The sequence below is a fragment of the Zonotrichia leucophrys genome, chromosome 4 (assembly GCF_028769735.1).
Source record: "Zonotrichia leucophrys gambelii isolate GWCS_2022_RI chromosome 4, RI_Zleu_2.0, whole genome shotgun sequence".
In the NCBI taxonomy this organism is placed as follows: domain Eukaryota; kingdom Metazoa; phylum Chordata; class Aves; order Passeriformes; family Passerellidae; genus Zonotrichia; species Zonotrichia leucophrys.
Window position 1 is genome coordinate 11098702 of NC_088173.1, and position 20415 is coordinate 11119116.

General features: G+C 38.0%; 1 protein-coding gene across 1 annotated transcript in view; it reads right to left on the reverse strand.

Moving 5' to 3' along the window:
* Positions 1–20415, reverse strand: part of MTMR7 (myotubularin related protein 7) — a 39161-nt gene that overhangs the window by 8150 nt on the left and 10596 nt on the right. The window contains exons 2-9 of the mRNA XM_064710463.1: positions 19688–19810; positions 17909–18071; positions 14656–14813; positions 12954–13082; positions 12292–12426; positions 7419–7551; positions 2553–2662; positions 492–617 (exon numbers count right to left, since the gene is read on the reverse strand). Coding sequence (XP_064566533.1) covers positions 492–617; positions 2553–2662; positions 7419–7551; positions 12292–12426; positions 12954–13082; positions 14656–14813; positions 17909–18071; positions 19688–19810 — 1077 coding nt within the window. The remainder of the gene's footprint in view (positions 1–491; positions 618–2552; positions 2663–7418; positions 7552–12291; positions 12427–12953; positions 13083–14655; positions 14814–17908; positions 18072–19687; positions 19811–20415) is intronic.

Here is a 20415-nt window from a genome sequence, read left to right on the forward strand (position 1 = left end):
ATAGAACTTATAAATGTCTCAAACATATTTTTAACATGTGACCAGTAACTTGATAACCACTTCTAGATGCTTTACTACTGCTGATTGACCTGCAAAAGGAGAAGATTTTCCAATATAGCTGCTCATTGCAATCTCATGTCTAGAAAAGACATACTTCTGACACTCAAAATTAAAATGTTCATTTGAAATGAGTACAAATTCTTGCTTTCACAAATGCTCTCTGGGCTATGAGAAAGTTTATCAATCAAGATTAGGAAAAAAAAATAAAACAACAAATGTAGGTGACCAACTGATCCCCACCTTGAATAATGTTTCATAGAGAAATCGGGAGACTATAACATGAACATATAGAAGCCTTCCCTCCTACTTAAGAGAAACAAAACAAAACAAAAGGGTATATTTATGGACAGTTTGTTTCCTATTTAAAACAAAGACATTCATCTGAAGTGATGCCACACTACTTCATTTACTCTGTGAAAGAACCTGCTTACCATGAATCCCTTCATAGTTCTGTAATATGGATCCAATAGAAGGCTTGCTACAGAGCAAACCTGGGCTGTCCTATCCCAGCCATCAGAGCAGTGAACAAGCACACTCACACCTTCCTCAGCCACAGCCTAAGGACACAGAAAAAGTCAGGAAGTTCACAAGCAGGGAGGAAGACAATGGCAAGAGAGAAAAAGTGAGACAAGAGGCATAGAGAGAGTATTAATTCGGAAACATGGAAAGCTCATTAATTTTTTACTCTACCACAGAGTTCTTAAATAAAGTTGAGTGTTATTTGAAAATCAGTGTTATTACTCTAATTTGAAACATTATAATTCACCCCAGGCCATGCAATATGGTGGTTGAGAATTACCTGTTTATGCTCCACTACAGGAAGATGTGGGATTCATTTCAGTTAAAATACACCAATCTGTCAGAGCAGACAACTACCTACAGCAGATTCAGATGCTCCAACACATCTCATGCCACTCACATGCCACTAAAAGCATAGCCATACTTGCAATATGGCTCCTTATTTTTCATCTTGATGGCAATGTCATCAAGGGCAATGACTGGTTCCAATGCCATCACTAGCCTGGACATCATTGCAGCACACTGCATTGCACTGGGGACATGCTGTAAAGGCTGCTGGGGAAGCCAGTGGTAGTGGGAAACTTCCACATCTAACAAGCAAGATTTTATCAGTATCTTTAATGTAATAATCGGGGAGAGAGGATTCTATTTTATACATAAACACATAAAGAAGAAATTGTACTGAGTTCTCCAGAGTCTGGCATTGTATTATTTTTAGAATTTGAGGGTTGGTGATTGTTTTTTTTTAATTCTAAGGGTTTTGGCTTTTATCATTTCTAAAGAGAATTGAATTTAGGAAGTAGAAAATAAAGTAGGTTAGGAAAAATACTGTAGAGGAAAAAAAACATTTAGGTTAATTTTGGGCTTAATAGGGAAAAAGAAATAATAATAAATTATCTATGTTTATCTCAAGAGACAAAAATAGTACCCCTGTGGGCAGAAGACCAAGAACAGAGAACTGAGAACCGTACAAATAAGAATGGGTGAAAGGCACTAGGCTAGCAAGCACAAAGGATAAGACTAACCACTGGGAAAAAACTGGCAAAACTAATGTAAATGGCCTTATTTCTATGAGCTAATGAAAAGGAGCAGGTCTGGGAGTAATAATACATGCATTTATTGCACATTTGCTGTTCAGGTAAGAAACTACAGTTGCCTACTGAGAAGGAAGAAGCAATGCAAGAGAAACAAGCAGTTAGTGAGGAGAGAAACCCATGAATTTTTATCTGTATATTTTTGGGCAGTAGGTCATGTGAATAAAATGGCCAATAAGAAATTGTAATGTCAAAAATAAGAATTGTAGCAGTAAAAGGCAGAGCACAAGGTTGGGGGCAACAAAATTAAAGCTACTGCTGACAGATGACAAATGTCTACACTACTTTGGGGGAGAGTAGGGGAAATAATTTCTTATTAAAGCCAAAACTGTTTTCTGGAAGAATTTTCAAGTAAGTAAAAGCAGAAGCTGCTAAAGAGTTTGGCCATGGTTGTTGGTTCAAGAGGTGAATTTGGTTGGTTGCCTGATAACTCAGAGGAGATAACACAGTAGCTATACATTGTGTATAATATAACTTATTATACATTATATATAGCTATATGTATCTATTACAACTACCACTTCCACAAAGAAAGTGCCCAGAAGCCAGTGGAGGAGGCAGAGCAAATAGGGAAAGAAACAGTAACAATCACTCTTGGGGAGTAAAGTAAGGACATTCAAATGTCTGCCACAACAAGACACAGGCTAGTAGAGGCTTCAGCACAAAAGAACTCAAGATTTTGTTAACTATTTTAGAAAAGCATCAACACATCAACACCTAAGAATCATCTCTCCTCGTACACAAAGCACTTCAAGATGGGCTTTTTTTCAGGTATAACATCACTGAAGAGATAACAGAAGGTACTCATAAGCAGAGAATTTGCTCTTCATTTTCTGTATCTGCTTGCTCCAAGTTTTGTTCTCATTTTACACACTTTACCTTTGCAATAAAAATGCCAGCGTCCATAATGGCTTTGATGTGCTTCAGCCAGCCAGAATTTTCTAGGCCCCACAGAAAGTCACTCATTGAAGGTGATTTCAGCTCACAAACTGCAAAATACGATATATTTTAAATGCATAGTAGTTAGAGTCCCTTAAGCTTCATTGACTTGAAGAAGAGTTACCTCTTCTTCAGATATCCACCGTGTAAAACATGCATCTTTTGAAAAGAACGTTCATGTTTTGAACATCTCTGCCAAATTCAACCTTTGAGAAACACACGTATTTGAGAAATGGGGCTGGGTCAAATTTCACCCAATATGTTGACTTAATTTAAAAAGAGAAGCTGTCATAAAGCCAATTGCAAACAAATCCAAATCCATCCTTCTCTGAAGCATGTATTTTCCAAAATTGTGTTGGGAATGAAGTTTTCAAACCCTTGGGAGGATTTCATGTATTTGATGATGAGGGCTTGGAAACAGAAAGCATTTGATTTCTGCTGTTGGACAGGCAGACAAACACCCAAGTGGTTCCCCTGCCTCCTACTCCCAGCAGCACCACAGATGAAGGTGCTTGAGTAAAAGTGGTTCACTCCACAGTTCTCCATCCCAGAATTAAACCTTATTAAAGCTTCCCTTGGAGTCAAAAAGTATTCTGATGGTGAAGACAAGACATAATTCATCAAGGAAAATATTTTCCCGAAATCTTCCAAACTCTGTGCCACATTTGAAGGAAAAAAAATTGCCCAGTTTTTGCTCTAAGTTCCTATTCTGCTGTATCCAAGTATCTATTTTTTTAATGATAGAGTTTGTGGTATCAGAAGAAAAAAACCAATCAGAATCTAAATAAGGTACCTCAATCCAGCAGAACACATACTGAATGAAACTTGGTGCAATCTATTTTCAATACTAAGATGCCAAAATCACCCCATAAAAAGACTACATCTTTATTTTGATCCATGTAGAGTTATACTGCCTTTTAAAGAAAAAATATATTAGCCAGTGAAATTAATTTTCAGAGTACAGTGAAAAATACCCTGGCTTTTACTGAGTTAAGGTATGATCTGTCAATTACTAATATCTTAGTAAGTCTCTTGTGGTCTGGAAATCTTAAAAGATTCTGTTATTTATGGCCATTATGGCCCCTGGCCAATAGCTTTATTTTCCTTCAGTGTAATTGAAATTTAATTTTACAAGCCAAAAACAGAGTTTATGTCATATCTGAACTATCTGATTGTCCTAACTCCATTTAGTTCAGAAGCAAAATGGCCTAATGTGTCCATACAAAGTCTTGCAATGTTTATATGTAAGGCCCCTTCCAGATGGTTATTTTAAAAGTAATTTTTGGAGGATATTTTTAAAGATGCAGAGATAGCAACACTGAAAGCAAACAGCTTTTCACATGATTAATGTTTCTGTGCAGATGGAAGCATGACCAATTAGTGGCTGAATACTGGCTGAAGCTGCTGTCTCTATTTACAAAAGCCCAAGGTAAGGCTGAAACAGTGCTTTGCTCATTCCCACTCCGAAATTGGAGTCAATATTTACTGACCACTTCACTGTGCAAAGTTCATACTGTCCTAAATGCATACACTGTACATTTCACATGACTTTGGCAACTCATCTGGACCCTAGTACTGAGTTCAATTATGAATTCAGTTATCCTAAAGGGAAAGGGCATTTCCATCTCAGCAGAAAAGGTACTAAAATCTTTGAGAAATATGGCCTGCTTCATGCACAGGAAAATCAAGAGCCAAGAGGCAGAGCTCTGGGAATTCCCAGCAATGCACCCAAGTCTCAGAGTGGGAGGAAGAAAAAGGGCACATGTTGGAAACTGCCTCTTCCACCAGCAAAAGTACCAGAGGGGTGTGCTGGGCTAGTCTCCCATTCCTGGCAGGACAGCCATACGCAGAGGAAGGAAGAGTTACTGTGGGCCAAACCCACTGGGATTCTCCCAGCCTGATCTGTCCCAGAAGTCCAAGGACCAGAGGGCTGCTCCTACATCAGCAAGTGCTGCTCCTGGTCTGAGGGGAGGAGAAGCTCATATTTGCTGTTTAAATACAGCCAGGGAGCATGTGGGGCCACCAGCTCAGTGCACAGCACACGGGAGCCCGGTCTCAGCTGGCCTGGGTGTGCAGCACAGCCCACCCCATCCCCAGTGCCAGCAGCAGCCTCAGGCACACCTGGGATCTTTAGCAAGAAAAGTCCCTGTATAACGTCCTTCTAATGTTAAATATTGTTTCAAGGAAGTTTGCACACAGGATCAAAATATTTCAAGGTTCTTCACACAGACCCATCTATAAATGGAGAAAAATAAAAATCCACACTACACTTTTTTTGAAAGGAAATTCCATCATGTTGAAATGCATTTCACTTCCACGATACAGTCAAATCTCAACATTTTTTGCATATTCTGAAAAAACACCTTATTCTAAAAATTTAATCATTTTATAATGCTGATATAATTAGCCAAAAATCAACATTTTACTAAGGTAAATATATGTTAAAATAAGATAAATTGGCTTGAAATAAAGTTAGTAAAATCACAAAGCTGAAATCAATTTTTCAGCTACTAAAATAAAATAGTTTTATTTATTAAGAAATAAATTGATATTAATTTACCTACTCAAATAAAATATTGATATTTTATAAAGTATAAATGTATTTCCTCACCTTTCCCCCCCACTCCCCAAAATAATGAATAATTAAGTGAATACATTCCTAATGTAAGTTCATTTTCTAATGGAAAACTGAATACTAAATTTTTTTTCAAATTTTCTTAGCTTTGGAAGTTATTTAAAATTGTATATTGCAAATAATCTGCAGTCAGGCATGTGAAGATCCTCTGCTTTTCACTTCTGCCTAGCACCAGTAAATTGAATGAAACTGGCCTTATATTTCAGCAACACATCTGGCCAACTATATCTTGATGTCCTCTTTCATGCTGTATACTTCTAAGCAGCAATACAGCTCACATTAAACTAAAATCAGTTTTCATCAGCCTCATTTGTCTTTTCAAAGGTTTTATGCATCTTATAAAGTCTTACTACAGATCATGCGCAGCAGTCTCATTCTGTAAAGAGTAGTGTGATGCTTTACTTGAGATTCACATAGGTACAGTGATATTGCTATCTTATTTCTGTATTCTTTTAATTATTTACATCTTTTTTATTGATATTGATCATACATCACTAATTGATAAATATTGATATATTATTGAGATAGTAATTGATAAAAATTTAAAGCCATATTAAATGTGTTTTAACATCCTTGACAGCCATTTTGGTTCTAGGTCTCTTTGCATGCTCAAGTCAGGTAAAAGGTCACCAGAAAAACAGATTAAAAGACACATACAAATGGAAAAAGATAAAAAACTACCTAGCATCTACCTAGCATCTCACATAGGGAAAGCCCTAGTACCCTGAGAGTCATAAGATTTTTCTTTTTAAAAGTCCTTAACTTCTCTGATTTCTAATCTTATCAGTCAAGTTGGTACATGAGAGATTTCAACATAGCAAATATAAAACCCAGTAAAAAAGCAGATGTTTTAACCATACAGCTTATTTGAAAATAGATGTTAAGAATTTGTGCCCTCCAAGCAGCCTGAAGTGTTAAATACATTTCAAGTTACCTTGTTACATGCAAGTTTGGGCCATGGACCAGTCTCATGAACTTTTGGCTCAAAAATTATACACAGTACTGCCCATGCAGCCAGACTGGTTGTTTACTATTTTAACATTGATAGTCTTGAGTTGAACAAATAAAGGGACCTGTTTACTCACCCAGCCTATCTCCTAGCCAAACAAGACTTCCTAGTGAACAAAAAATCTGTTTTCCCCACCACTGTTTTCCTTAGACCAAGAAAACTCTCATGAATAGATGTTTTACCTGCATCCCACTTTAACCCTGGTTTCCATAAAATGCTCTAATGTGAAAATAGAGCATGGCTTCCCTATCATGGAAAATGAAGCCCTTCTTAGATTTCAAATTTACGTTTGCATGCACTCAGTGGGAGACAGATGAAAAGTAAAAGAGCATGGGCAGAGCATCAAGTCAAGAAAAAGTTAAATGAAGCTGATCTGGGAGCTGATGGAAGTTGTTGTTGATGTACATTAAGTAAATATGGACACATGGTGAAGTGAGCACTATTTCCTATTTCCTTAAAAATCAAGGATGGCTTATTTATCCCTGCTTTTTTCTCAGATGACCTCTAAACAGTTATGTACTGCAAATATGAAATGGCAGAACAACTTTGCTGGTTTAAATACTGCTAACTATTTATGAAGCAAATGGTAGTAATTTCCATGGGATATCGAAAGTGATGAATTGTTACACTCATTGACTGTAAATTTCATCACTAGACCTGACGGGAGATGTTCTATCCAGAGCATGAATAAGTTTCTGTTAAAATTCACAGCCTAAAATGCTCAACTACCTTATATGAAAACCCCACCATAGTTTTTCTGAGCTTTAAAAAAAAAAAATCAGTTGGTATTTTCCACTAGCCTGGAAGTCAGCAATAAGGGATTTTTTTTCATTTCACCATCAAAATGTAAATTTCAAAAAAGGACAGAGTAGCAGTAAGGTGTACAGAATTAAAATGAATTTTGTCATTAAATGATATCTGGATTTCAGCTAGGAAACAAGGTGTTTTCACAATCAAGAAATCACCAACCAGCATTTGCCATGGTGCTCCATTGCACAAGCCCCATTAGCCAGCAGGCAGCTGCATGCAGCTGCAATAGATAAAGATTGCTTTCCATACTCTTTTTCACTGCTGCTGATTACAGAGCAGTTATTCTGATTTCTTTGACAGAAGGATCAATTCTTTTCCTCTAGTTTCCAATGAAGTTCCCAATGAATATTACCTTCAAGCATCTTCTGCAGACTGTTTCTCATAACATGGATGTTCTCAATGCCTATGAATTGAAACTTGATGTTGGAGTAGTTGTCTTCATTTTCATATCCCTTCCCTGCTGCCCTGTTTGCCATTGCATTGAGCTGAAAAACATAGGGAAAATTGGATGAAAACCAGTAGCAGAATCTTTTCAAAACAAACCTTGTGGTCTACAGCAATAAATCAGTGCAGTTTTAGTCAGTCACAAATAGGAATCATTTGCCAAAGTGTCAACACAAGGGGCTCTGAATCAGGGATCTGTTCACAGCCTCTTGCAGGGCGCTGGGCTGCTGAGTCTCTGATGTCCCTACTTCATTCCCACCTCTTGAGTGAAACTTCATGAGTGAGGTTAAACACAAACCCTCATGGTTTAGGCAGGATTCCTTTGTAGGAGCATAGAGGTTTTGATTTTCAAGGGCAGTTTTGATTTTATGTTGGATCAGCATTATGTTTACCAGCAGAACAGCCCAGGAGGTGGCAGTGTCTCATCTGCCGTGCCCCTGGCTCAGAGCCTGTGCACACTCATGTCACCCAAGTTACTGCATTTTACTGCTCAAACCATCCAAAAGCTGATACAGCTTACTTCTTTGAAGCTTGCAATAATGAACAGGGAGCTGGAGTCATTTTTCCTAATTGTATAGTTACTTGGCTCTTGTTAAGTAAGACTACAAAATATTTGAATTGACAAAATTACCAGAAAAATTTCCATCTGCAATGCACAGCTATCAAAGCAGTTGCTGTGCTTCAGCAAAAATACTTTCAGCTGGAAGTTTTGTCTTCAAATCTGTTCCTTGCTTCCTAGCATGGGAAAGTGACTAAATACTTCTTTAGTTCAGTTTTCTCAAGCATAAAATTAAGGATGTGGTTAATGTTTATTGTCCTCTTTTTGGAACCCTTGAGTGGGAAGGAAAACTATCTGCCAAGCTCCTTATGCCAAATTTTGATCTTTGGGCTGAAAACTAAAACTGATAAAAATTAATTAAGTAATTTTACTTTTTTTAAATAAGCCTTTTTAACTAAATTATTCTTTTATTAAGTACCTATCTACTTTTTTTCTGGATTTTCTTTAGCAAAATCTCACAGTGCAATGGAAAGAAATTGTCTTTTTGCATAAAGTCTATGCTTTGAAATTCATGCTGTAGTTCTGGGGGCCTTCACAGTTCCCAAGAAATGTGAAGGCTCTGAGAGTGACAAAGCCAGTGGCAGAACCCCATGCCTCCAAGCACAACTCACAGCTTCTGCTCAGGAAAGATTTAAGAAATAAATAATAAAGGATTTAGACTTCATTGGGCATCAACTGGACAAAAAGTGACTCATCTTCATTTCAGTGAGAGCCAATGCTCATCAAAGAGTAAAAAAAGTCTCTCTTAGGCATTGCCTAGGGGACAAGAGGCTCTGCAGATAACTCTGTCTCCAGTTTATTTCCCAATAGTGCAGGCAGTACTATTGATTCACGGCTTCTGTGGTCACATCTGAAAGTCACAATAATATATTTCAGTGCTTAGCTAATGGCATCATGGGATATACAAGAATGTCTCCTTTTCTGACCTCTTCCACCCCAAAAACACATACTCCCCATATTCCATTTTAATTTGGAGCCAATACACACAATTGAGGATTGATTGTCTGACGCTGTCTTTCCTCAAACCAAGATGAAGACACCCAGCTTTTTTACATTATATGTCAAAATAGGTTTCCAAGGACCAAACCTGATATCTTAACTTTCAAAGAAAAGAGCTAAAAAGTTAAATTTGTGGACCACCATTAAGAATTGAAGCATTGCATGAATTTCATGAGACAACAGAAGGAACCATGCTCTGGATAGGAACCTGGGCAAAAATCCAACATTTATGATTTATACAAAGCTTGGGCAAAATTTATTTTAACTTGTAGTATGCAATTCAGGAAAGAGCACAAACAAAGAAACTCCATTCTTGTCTGTCACCAGCAGTCTGCTGATGTTTTGACTATCAGTGGACAATAATAAAAACATGCAGCCTGTGAACAGCATGTCAGTTAAGGACAGAGTCCCCTGTGTGAGTTGCTACAAAGATATAAATTATCTGCTGAATCCTAATCTTTCTCTTTTGAAGTTGACATCAGTGTTCTTGTATAAACAAAACTAGGCAGTCTCTCTGTAGCAGCCTATAGCTTCAGGAAGAAAGATCTATACAGATGAATCTCAGCCACCACAAACCCCTGAAACCTAAATGAAAAACATCTATGCTCCAACTAACCCAGTCCTCAGCACATAAATACCATTAACTGTTCCTGCAGCAGAGCAATCTTATCAGAAATATCCTTTCTTAAAGGGCAATCTGAAATGGCACTCTATGAAAGTAAATAAATATAAGGTTAAATTTGCAAGGCTTTCTAACACTCATTTATTTTAAATACTGTCAGTTGCCAAACTTTGCAGCTGCCACAATATTTACTAACAAGTTTTCCACATCATCTACCAAAATTCCATCTGTTGCTCTTAAAGTAGTGGTTGTGAAGCTATCTAAATTGTGCATGTCCTTGATTAATCTCAGTGAATATGAGGATACAGCCTGTAAAGGCAGAAGACCCCACTTGCAAGATTTCCTGGCATTTTCTTTAATCTGGAAGATAAGTCAAGTCTTGTTATAATGTGTTTTAGTCATAAACACTAAGTCTACATTAGCTTCTTCTGTGATTACATAGAGAAATGACAGTGGCTTAAGTAAATTTGTATTTGGTCATCCTGATATATTTAAATAAAGTGGAAACAAAGCTTTCTTCCGCAGACAAATCTTTTGTTTTGAAAATTATCAAGTGCAATGAGGGAAGAGCAGTTGGGGATACTGAATTGAAGGATCCATCAACATTCATGATCTTCATAAGGAGCTGGTTCTTATGAGCAATGAGGCAAACAGCTCTTTAACTGCCTACAGGAATGGAGAGCCTTCCTCCAGACTGGATATCTTATCTTTACATTTCTTAAAGGCTCCCTGAGGAATGCCAGGAAGCACTTCCACTGATCCATTGCTATATGCTCTACATTTGTAAATGAATTATCAGGTGCAAAATTGTAACAAGGCTGTATTTGGCATCTGGGATCACAGGAGCTTTGTAGATCTGTCCATTTTTGCTGCACAGAGAATAGTAGGAATCTGGTATACATATTTCTTTAGATCAAAACCTTTTTTTTAACAAAACAGTTAAGTGAAAACAAACAGTTTTCATCTCCTGAGGAAGCCAGCATTGCTGGAAATGGGCTGGCATTCATGGCTAAGTGAGCCTAATTCAGTCTCTCCATACCCTCCACAAAGTATGGGCTTTTTTTCACTGCACACAGAAAGTGTCTCAAAGTAATTTACCAGAAAAAAAAAATTAAAGGATGGGTCCTTCCTGTTTCTACCTGGTAAAACATTATTAATAACCAAGTCAGTAAGTCATTAGCAATAAATCGACTGCCTTAATTAGGGAAGAGTAGCAATACCATCAGACAGGAAACAAGCTATAGCTATTATTACACATAGAAAACTGTGAAACAAGCATTATTTAGGCAGCTAGGTCTGTACTCCATGCCTAATGCCCTTTCTGAACACAATGGTACCAGTCATTTCCTAGTGCTCATCACAACTCACTCACTACAGGACCACAAGTAGGCTGGCAGCATCCTTGTCTTCCCAACAAAACAGAGGGAACTGAAGGTAAAGGTAGTGACCAGATTACACAGCCCTTGGTGTGCTTTGGGTCAATGGGACACGCCAAGGTCCTCATGTTCTGGCTACAGCCTCCCATTAGAGCTGTGAGCACTCACAGCACCTTCCCACCAACGCTCATGCCTGCAGTCACCGGCCATGCCGTTCCTTGTATCTGCTCCAGCTCTGCCAGGCTTGCCCTTCCTCACTCCACTTCTCATGTTCCTCAGTTTCACTCACCTTGCCCTTTCAGACTCTGTCTTCTGATCTCAGGACAATGAAACAGCTTCCTTGTTCCTTTTCCTCAAACATTTATTCTCAATTTTTTTCTTTTTCCCATGTTATAGTTAATCCTATACCGACAAAGGATTCTGTGGAGGTTTGCCTCTTTAGTTTCTTTTCTTCAGAGGCTTTGGTAACTTCAAGAAGAAAGTTGCTGATAGTACAAGAAAGAACATATCTCCACTCTCACCTCCAGATACTGAAGCCTATCTAGTCTTTATCACCTTGAGCTGTTTGTTAGCATGACAATTTTGACACAAAGTTTTCTTAGCTTCCAATGTCTTCTAGATCATTACTGAGTTTCTATATTTCTCCATACCATAATTTTTTTCTAGAACTTTTTTCTTGGCCAGAGGTTTTTATTCAATTATAGATATGGCATCTGATGTCACTATTTATCCTATTTCAGATTGTCTCTCAAAACCACCAAAGTGCTGGAGATATTTAAAGGTCTTTTCCATTCCTGTGATCTCAGTGATCTTGTCTTTCTTTAGCCTTAAGCAGGGGTCATTGGAATTTTCTCACTTCCAGGAGAAATCATTCATGGAGAATTATAGTATAAGCAGCCAGAGGTTTGCAAAATTACAAACAATTTCTCATCAGAAATATACTTGATAGCTCCTTTGTGTGTGTAAACAGTTACAACTACATATTATTTACTTTTCTGTATCTTGACATTTTGCTAAGAACAAGAAAAGGCAAAGGTTCAGTGTAAAGGAGAAAATTCTCCCAGAGATAATACTGTGGTCAAGGTTCCTAGCTAAGATTCCCCTGATAAATCCTCATGTACCTGTGGAGTAAGATCAGAAGTGCCTTGGTCAGTCACTCAGGTTGTGTCTTCCCTAATGGATCCAGCCCAGACTCAGTCTTGCTATGAGCAAGAAATGTACTTACTTTGGGCCGAGTGTCAACAACATAGATGAAATCACTGCCTGGATTGGCTTTTCTGATGGCCTGGAGCATCTGTTCATCCTCAAGGCATCGAGCACTAAAGCCAGATAAAGGCTGGCTGCTTCTACATATGGAGGCCTGCAGAAAAGAAGACAAACAACCAAAAAACCTTTCAGAATTATAAAGTAGAAATTATTTGGCATCCAGAAGCATTTACAAAACCAGATCATTAGATGTTTGCATAGATGGATAATTACATGAGAAAGGCAGAGTGGTAAAATTAATAAATGCATTCTTTTTAATTACATGTTAATAAATACATTATTTTTTAAAAGGCAAGGAAGCATTAAAACAGTACAACCCCATTTGTCCAAGTCTAGTCTTGAATCAAATTTTAGAGCTATTTTAAGCATTGTATTTCCCTAATGTGGAATAACTCCTGAAAGGTGATGTCTTGAGGATGAGTACAGTGTTAGCTGGATGTTTAAGCTGGGTTTAAATGTCTACACTAAATGTCTATTAATGAGCTAATCACACTAATCAGCCTACACTAATTTTTTTTTAATTAAATAAACACCGATTTTGTCTTGCAAAACCTTACTAGAAGAATTATGAGGCCAAGGCCAAAATAAGCAAACACTTTGATGTTACAAACTCACACTTACATTGTTGCCCTTGCAGTAGTAGGAAAGAGCTGGGAAACGCCTTCGGCTGCGAAATTTAGAACTCCCCACTATGATGTGTGCAGTTGCAGACTTTGGTACATAGACTTCTGTAGGATAGGAGTCACAGACCTGTGAAAGGAAACTCTGTTTGTTTGGTCTGAAAAGTCCAAGCAGCATTAGCCATTTCCACAGCAAAAACAAAACACCAAGGAACTCAAACCTCAGGGAATAATCTGTTATTATTGTATACATATTACTGCTGTTCCTCAAAACATTATTTTGAAGCTGGAAAGTGTTAATCCTAACTTACAGATGGAAAAACTGAAGCAAAAGGGTTGAAGGGATGTATTTCCAAGTGTTAATTCATGTCTTGTTGAGAACAGACAGGTTTAACACACATTCATCCCAGAAAGGATTTATTGTTACATTTACCAAGGTTGCATTTACATCTGCAGTATCATCTGTAGTGGAATTTGGGAGTAAGGATGGGAGTGGGTGAAGTTCTCAAATACTCTGCTAGGAGGGGACCATAATGGGAGGGCTATAATAATATAGCCAAATAATAATAGAGCCAAATTTTTCAGAAAATTTGATAATTAAAAAAAGGACAAAAATAGGGACGTTGACAAGAAATTAAGCCACATGAAATGAGGCTACCAAAAGCCCTGACAATGTGCCTGATAAGCCTGCAAAAAAAGCCCCAAATTACCTCTGAAGACAAGTGAGACCACAGATGGAATCCTGTTTTTACCCCCTTTTCCTGATATTGTCTGTAGCATTCTGACTGGGGTCAGAAGGATATTCAGTATCTCTCTTTGACTTTCTGAGATGACTAAAGCACTAAGGATGGCCAGAAAAAATTATTTTCTGAGTCAAGAAAAAGGAAAGGAAGGACTTGTGGTTACAGTTGTTGCTATGTTGAGCTGGATTTTATTCATCATGACATTTTTTCTACACTTTATCTTAAAAGAGATCATACATTTTTTTCCACTCATTTTAACAAAAAGAAAACAAACCCTGATAGCACATTCAGTCTTCTCTGAGAATGTCACAGTCCCTCCTTAACATGGATATGTTCCAGCAACAGAACCAATGGAGTGCATGGACAAACTTCCTTCAAAAATGTCTTGGTTATTATTTTTCACAATTAATTAACATTGAAAGGTCTTCAATTGTACAAGACCAAATGAGCAAGGACGGCAGACAGCTAGGAAGATTTATGACCACAAGATCGCTGTGAAAATCACTGACAGTCAATCACAGATGCTTCAAAAGGAGTGTGGGAACAGCCAGTGAGGAAAAAATATTGCCAAGCTCACTATCTGGAACACTTTTTAAATTTTTTTTCTTAAAATGACTACATAGTAATTTTACATAGCCCTACATATCAAGGAAACTCTTATTCACACACATAACCTTAGGTATGACTTAAACTTCTTCCCAGGCAGCTGAAGTCTAACATTTAAAACACAGTGGACTTACTTTCTGCTCTTCATTTCCACATCTGTTAAATGAAGAGCCATCCTTTCTCTCACTTTCTGTGTGCCATTTTATGTGTAGTAGTAGAGTAACTGCACTTTACTACATGTGTGTACAGCACTCAGCACAGAGGTACTGCCACTAAGCACTATGGTGGTCCTCAGCCAGGCTGCTGATTTGTTGTACAGACTGCCTCTGTGACAGAAAAATCCCAACAACTTACTCCATAGTCTCTGTTCACATCACTAATCTGCCAATAGCTGTTTGGAACACCCATCCTGTTATATTCTTCATTGAGGTCCACAAGCTTCCACCCTTGCTCTCGTTCTTCTTTATCTAATTTTGGATTGAAGGAGAAGCAATACAGCTCTTCATATTTCACTGGGAAAAGAAATAAGCAAAGAAACAGAAAGGGTAAATTACTTCAGATTTCTCATCCTGAAATCACACTTGATGCAGTTTCCTTTCAAAGAGCACACTTTGCTTTACAAAAGCACATATCCTGCTTTATATCTACTGTCAAGTAAACTTTGAAAGTACATGCTCTTTTGTTATTTGTATATGTTCCAATGTACGTGCCTTAAGAGAAGTGCTACTTAAAGTAGACTGTTCTGCTAGTCTTCAGTAGATTTGTAAAAACTATCCCCAGCACAAAGTCAAAATGTCAGCAATATGCTTTCATCCAAAGAAAACTCAAGCCAGTGCCAGAGTAAGCACTGGTTATTCAAAAGAATTTGCAATCTAGAGGTAGTTTAGAAGTTCCTTTATTAATGTAACATCTATGCTGTGGCAAAGAAAAAAGATATGAACAATGGACTTTGCAGCACATTCTTCCAAAAATGAAAAAAAAACCCCCTCAGTAGTCATTGACCCTAATTAGGAAGGTTTCCAACAGATCCAATGAAATCATAGTTTTGTGGACTTCAAAATTCAGTCCTTGAATTATTAGCAAATGCATTTGAGATGCACATGATGTAATAGCATCAAAGAAGCATGTGCTACATCAAATATTTTATCATCACCAGGAAGTTGTTTAAGCAGCTATGCCACCTGTCCCCCTTGACCAGGTACCATTTATGAAAGTTTGGTGGTGCTGGAGTTTTTAAACTTTTTTTAGGAGTATATATCCATCTAATTAATCCTAATCCTGGTGACCAGTGGCAGCTAGACACCACTGCCATTGAATGCCAGCTGTTACAGGGATGTTCATGTTAACTATGTCAGGAACATACTGAAAGTCTACAAAGTCTTGAGTAGGGAGAAAAAAGAGAATGATTTCCACATTTTCCAGCAGTTTAAACTGCTTCTATATTCTCTAATTTCAAACTTCTGGCATGACACACACAAGGAAAACAGTCTGGTTTATTTCTCACATGTTAACCTAAAGTTTTAGCACAATCCATAAATCCAAGCTGAGCTTTTGGCAGCAATTTGAGCTTCTGTTCTCACTGCTTTGTTGTCAGAAGCATCTGGATTTTCTTTCCAATGGACCTGCTGTTCACAGGCCCAAGGAAAGCCTTTAAAAATCTACCTATGTATCCAGGCTACCTATGACTGAAGTCTGCCTCAACATTATAAGTGTTATCACATGATGGTATCTGCACATAGCAACAAAAATGTTCAAGTATTAGTAGTCAGTGCTTTACCACATCTTTGCCAGTACTTACAGGACCTTTCCCAATCTTTCACAAATTTTGCCATAAACATCTGCAATCCTGCTGTTAAACATGTAGTGTCTTATGGGCAGCTTGTTTTACAAAATTGCTTAATTAAGCAAAAAGGCCAAATTCAGCTGACAGCTTGGCCTTATTAAAATTCTAGCAAAAATAAAATTAAGCATAATCTTCATCTTTACTGTAACTAAGACATCAGATATCATGGACCATGTTAAGCTGGTATACAACGTGGGCTTCTCTCAGGAATGAATGAAAAGAACAGGCAGAGAATGGAAAATAGAGCCTGAATAGGTCAAATTATCTGCTCATGGAGTAAAAAATACCTTCTAATGCTGCGTAACCCTATTATCCAAAAAAAAAAATACAGCTTCATGCCCTGACAAAATGACAGGGAAGAGCACAGTCAGGTACAAATGACTCAGCTTGAATCAGAGCCTTCTAATTTTGAGTAGGTAGGCAAGATCTTATGCTGCCTCAAATCACGATCAGATAGTTTGCTGGAGAAGGAAAACTACTGTGCAGCTAAACCATGCAAAGAGCTAATTCTACAGAGCTGTTACTGCATCTTCTCTACTCAGACCTCCTCGTCCACTGCAGTCAGTCACTGAACTTGTATTCAGGCTCCTCAGCTACTCTTCCTTTCATCATTCTGGTGCACAGCAGCACACACACCTCCTCCTGCCTCCAAGAAAAAGGATTACAGAATCACATGCCTTCCAGCATACATGAACATGTACTTGCAGCTGAGGTGCATGGAATGAATCCAGATTTTCACCAGCAGAACCACTGATGGAATTTTTCTAATTGTTTTCAATTTCTCTGATTACTTTCACCCTGCATCACCTAGCTTATCAAGTTACTTCTGCTACAGTTAGGAGATACTACTGCTACTATTAGTACTTCATAAAACTCAGTAGCTGTGCTGGTGGACTGTGCAATTTTTGAGCCCTCTATACAGTAGATAAAATTGGAACTCTCCTAACAAGAAAAAAATTTAAAAATTACATCCAGTTGTCAGCTTTGTAAATACTGTAACACATAATTTCTTTGCATACTGTTAAAATAATAATAAGAAACCAAAGCTGGTGTTATATTTATAAAGTCATAGCTTAAAATAAAAAATCCAGAAGTTTTGTCAGTTGGGTCTTAGGAGAGCACAGTACAGAGAAGAGCTATAATGTAGGCAATCAAATATTGGACTTTGATGCAACATTTGTTTTTTCATTGAAAAGGGGAAAGGTTTCAAAAGGACATTGAACTGAATTCAGAAACACACAGGGAATATCCAAAATGTAGATAATAATAGGCCAAAACACAGGCAGCCCAGCAAAATAAAACAACTACTTGCTGCTAAACCTTTCACTGATTTTAAGGAATTTCTGCACAGCACAAAGCTTCGAAATGGAAATCTTGACAGGACCACTAAATGTATTGTAAAGTTTTTGTTACAACAGGGACATAAAAGTTACCTGAATTTAGAATATACTCCTACATTTACACAAGTCATCCAGCAAATGAGTTGTACACAATATGTCTTTATAATATATTTCATGGCCCATGATGCCCTAGAGTATTATTTTAAATAGAATTTCATCTCATATTTTATGGAGTAAACTACTTGTTATAATGAGCTTTCTTCATTGATATACAAATGATTATATCAATATTTCTCTCACAACGCATCTCTATTGAACCTTTTTTCTTAACCTGCAAAGGACAAAGATGCACAGATACATTTCTTCCATTAAATTCCCCCTCTTCAGGATGAAGGCTGATTTTTGTGCTGTTTTCTTCCCATACCTGGCCGAGCCAGCCGGATCAGGGATATGTAAACGTCGTGGCAGTCCCGTTCCTGAGGGATCACCAGATGGATCACCTGGAAGTTCTTGCAGCGGATCAGTAAGGGGCAACCAGTGGCAGTGGTGGCTTGCTTCTCAATAGAGGAAATCTGGCTGTGGAGAACCTGAGGAGCATTGAAAAGAGTTATGCTAGTCAAATCTTTAAGAAAAGCAATTATTTATAATGATGTGCCAAAGCAGGCACAGTAACTTCCACTACTCCCAGAAAACCCTCATGCTCCTCCTCTTATAGTTTGATTCTATTTCCAGCTTCAGGCTCAAGCAGCTTGATACACCACCTGCAGACAAAGAGGCATTTCTGGAGTGTTTCAGCTGCTCAAACATCAGCCTGCTCACATTACCAAAGCTTTTTGTTTGTTCGCTTTAGTGTAAGCTAGTGGTTGTCAAAGCTCTTTTCATCTGTTTGCACAGGGAAAAGATGAACCAGCATCAGTTACATAAGGCTAAAATACTGTGCCTCCTCATGGGTAGAACTGTAATGCTGATATAATTTTAAATACTGCATCAAATGAGATGAAGCATTACAAAAAAAATCTGGTCAGAAATAGTGGGATCAAAGGAAGATGGAGTTAATTAGCGCAAAAATGGACAGGGACTGCATAATTAAGCTACATAAAAGACTCTTCAATATATGACACCAAGCAACAGCTGTACCCATATGTGTACATGTGTGCTGGTTTTGGCTGGGGCAGAGTTACTTTCCTTCACAGTGGCTGCCATGGGGCTGTGTTCTGGATTTGCACTGAACACAGGGTTGATCCTACAGAGATGGCTTTGTTATTGCTTACACAGAGCCAAGGCCGACTGCAATGCTGGCCAGGAAACTGAGAGTGATGGGGGCTGGGAGGAGGCACAGCCAGGACAGGTGACCCCAGCTGACCCAAGGGATATTCCAGACCCTGTGACAGCATGCCCAGTGTGTGAAGTGGAAGGAAGCAGGAAGCAGGGCACATCTGGAGTGATGGCATTCACCTTTCCAAGTCACTGTTACATGTGATGGGCTCTGCTCTCCTGGAGAAGGCTCAGCACCTGCCTGCCCACGGGAAGCAGTGAATTTCCTCCTTGTTTTGCTTTCCCTGTCTGTGTGGCTTTTGCTTTCCTAATTAAACTCTCTTGATCCTAACCCATTTTCTACCTTTTACTCTTTAGCTTCTCTCCCTGATTCTGCTGGTTGGGAGCAGAGTGGCTGCATGAGGTTTGGTCAATGGTTGGGGTTAAAAAAGAAGAAAAGGCAATATATTTTGTCAATCAGTCAATCAATCAATCAATCAATCAATCAAAACAGCTATTTCAAATTACTACTTCACTAAAATAGATAAAGTACTAAACAAAAAAAAAAAAAATAATCACTGATTCAACACTACCAGTAAAGGAGAAGGCCAAGAATTGACAGAACCAAGGAAATAGTTCATATTCAAGGCATTTCTCCTCAGTTCTTCCTGGATGATAGGAGCAACAGTGCAGTTTACAGCAGCTGTTCCTCAGTCAATCACATCTGGTATTCATACAGTGAAGGCCCTTCTCTTCCTCTTACTATACTGTAATATCTAGAATCTGCCGAAAATTTTTGAAAACTGCTAGGCTAGAACTTCACATGGCCTCATAAAAGCATCCATATGAAGTAATTAACTATTTTTAAAGTGTTTTGGAAGTAATTTTCAAATTACCATCAGTAAAGTGCCATGCACTTAGAGCTAACTGAAATAATAAAAATTTATACCCAGGTTTCTTTGCGGGTTTCAGAACCATTCTCCACAAATATGACGTGGGTCGCTGTTAAATACAAGGTTCCCACCACAGCTCTTCTTGAGGATAAACGATCAAGTAACCGAACATTTTCCACCTATACAAAAAAGTGACAGAGGAAAAAGAAAGAAATTATTAGGCTATGACAGAAAGCTAAATAGTGAGAGCTCAACGTTCACATTTTGTCTATTACAAAGTTCTTTCCAGCACAACATTAAATATCAGAGAAGTATAACTATATGAGAAAATGTGATTATGTGATTTATTTTCAGATCTTCCTAATTTTCCTTTTCTCCCCTCTCTTGTGGTACCTCTGTATCCAAAAAGCTGTTACCTAACACTTTCAAAGACATATTCTCACTTAAGTTCTTCCTTGTGATCTCATCTTACCTAAACCCTGTGACAGCAAGGCAAGGCCTGTCTTTCAGTGAAACTCTTGCTCCATTCCAGCTAAATTAAAATAATAATAATAGGAGATATAACTGGTAGAGTGCCTTTCTTCATTGGGTCTCAATCAGGCAAATTTTCTCCCATCCAAATCTCTGTTAAGATTTAAAACAACGTTAAAAGAGTTTAAAAGAAACATTTTGATGTTGCTCCCTACATTCCTGTTAGGGCTGACAGCAGAGGTCACAGTGCAAGTTTTTGCCTTCAGTATCTTTTCAACAGACTCAAGAGCTCCACTTCCACTGCTCCCCCACC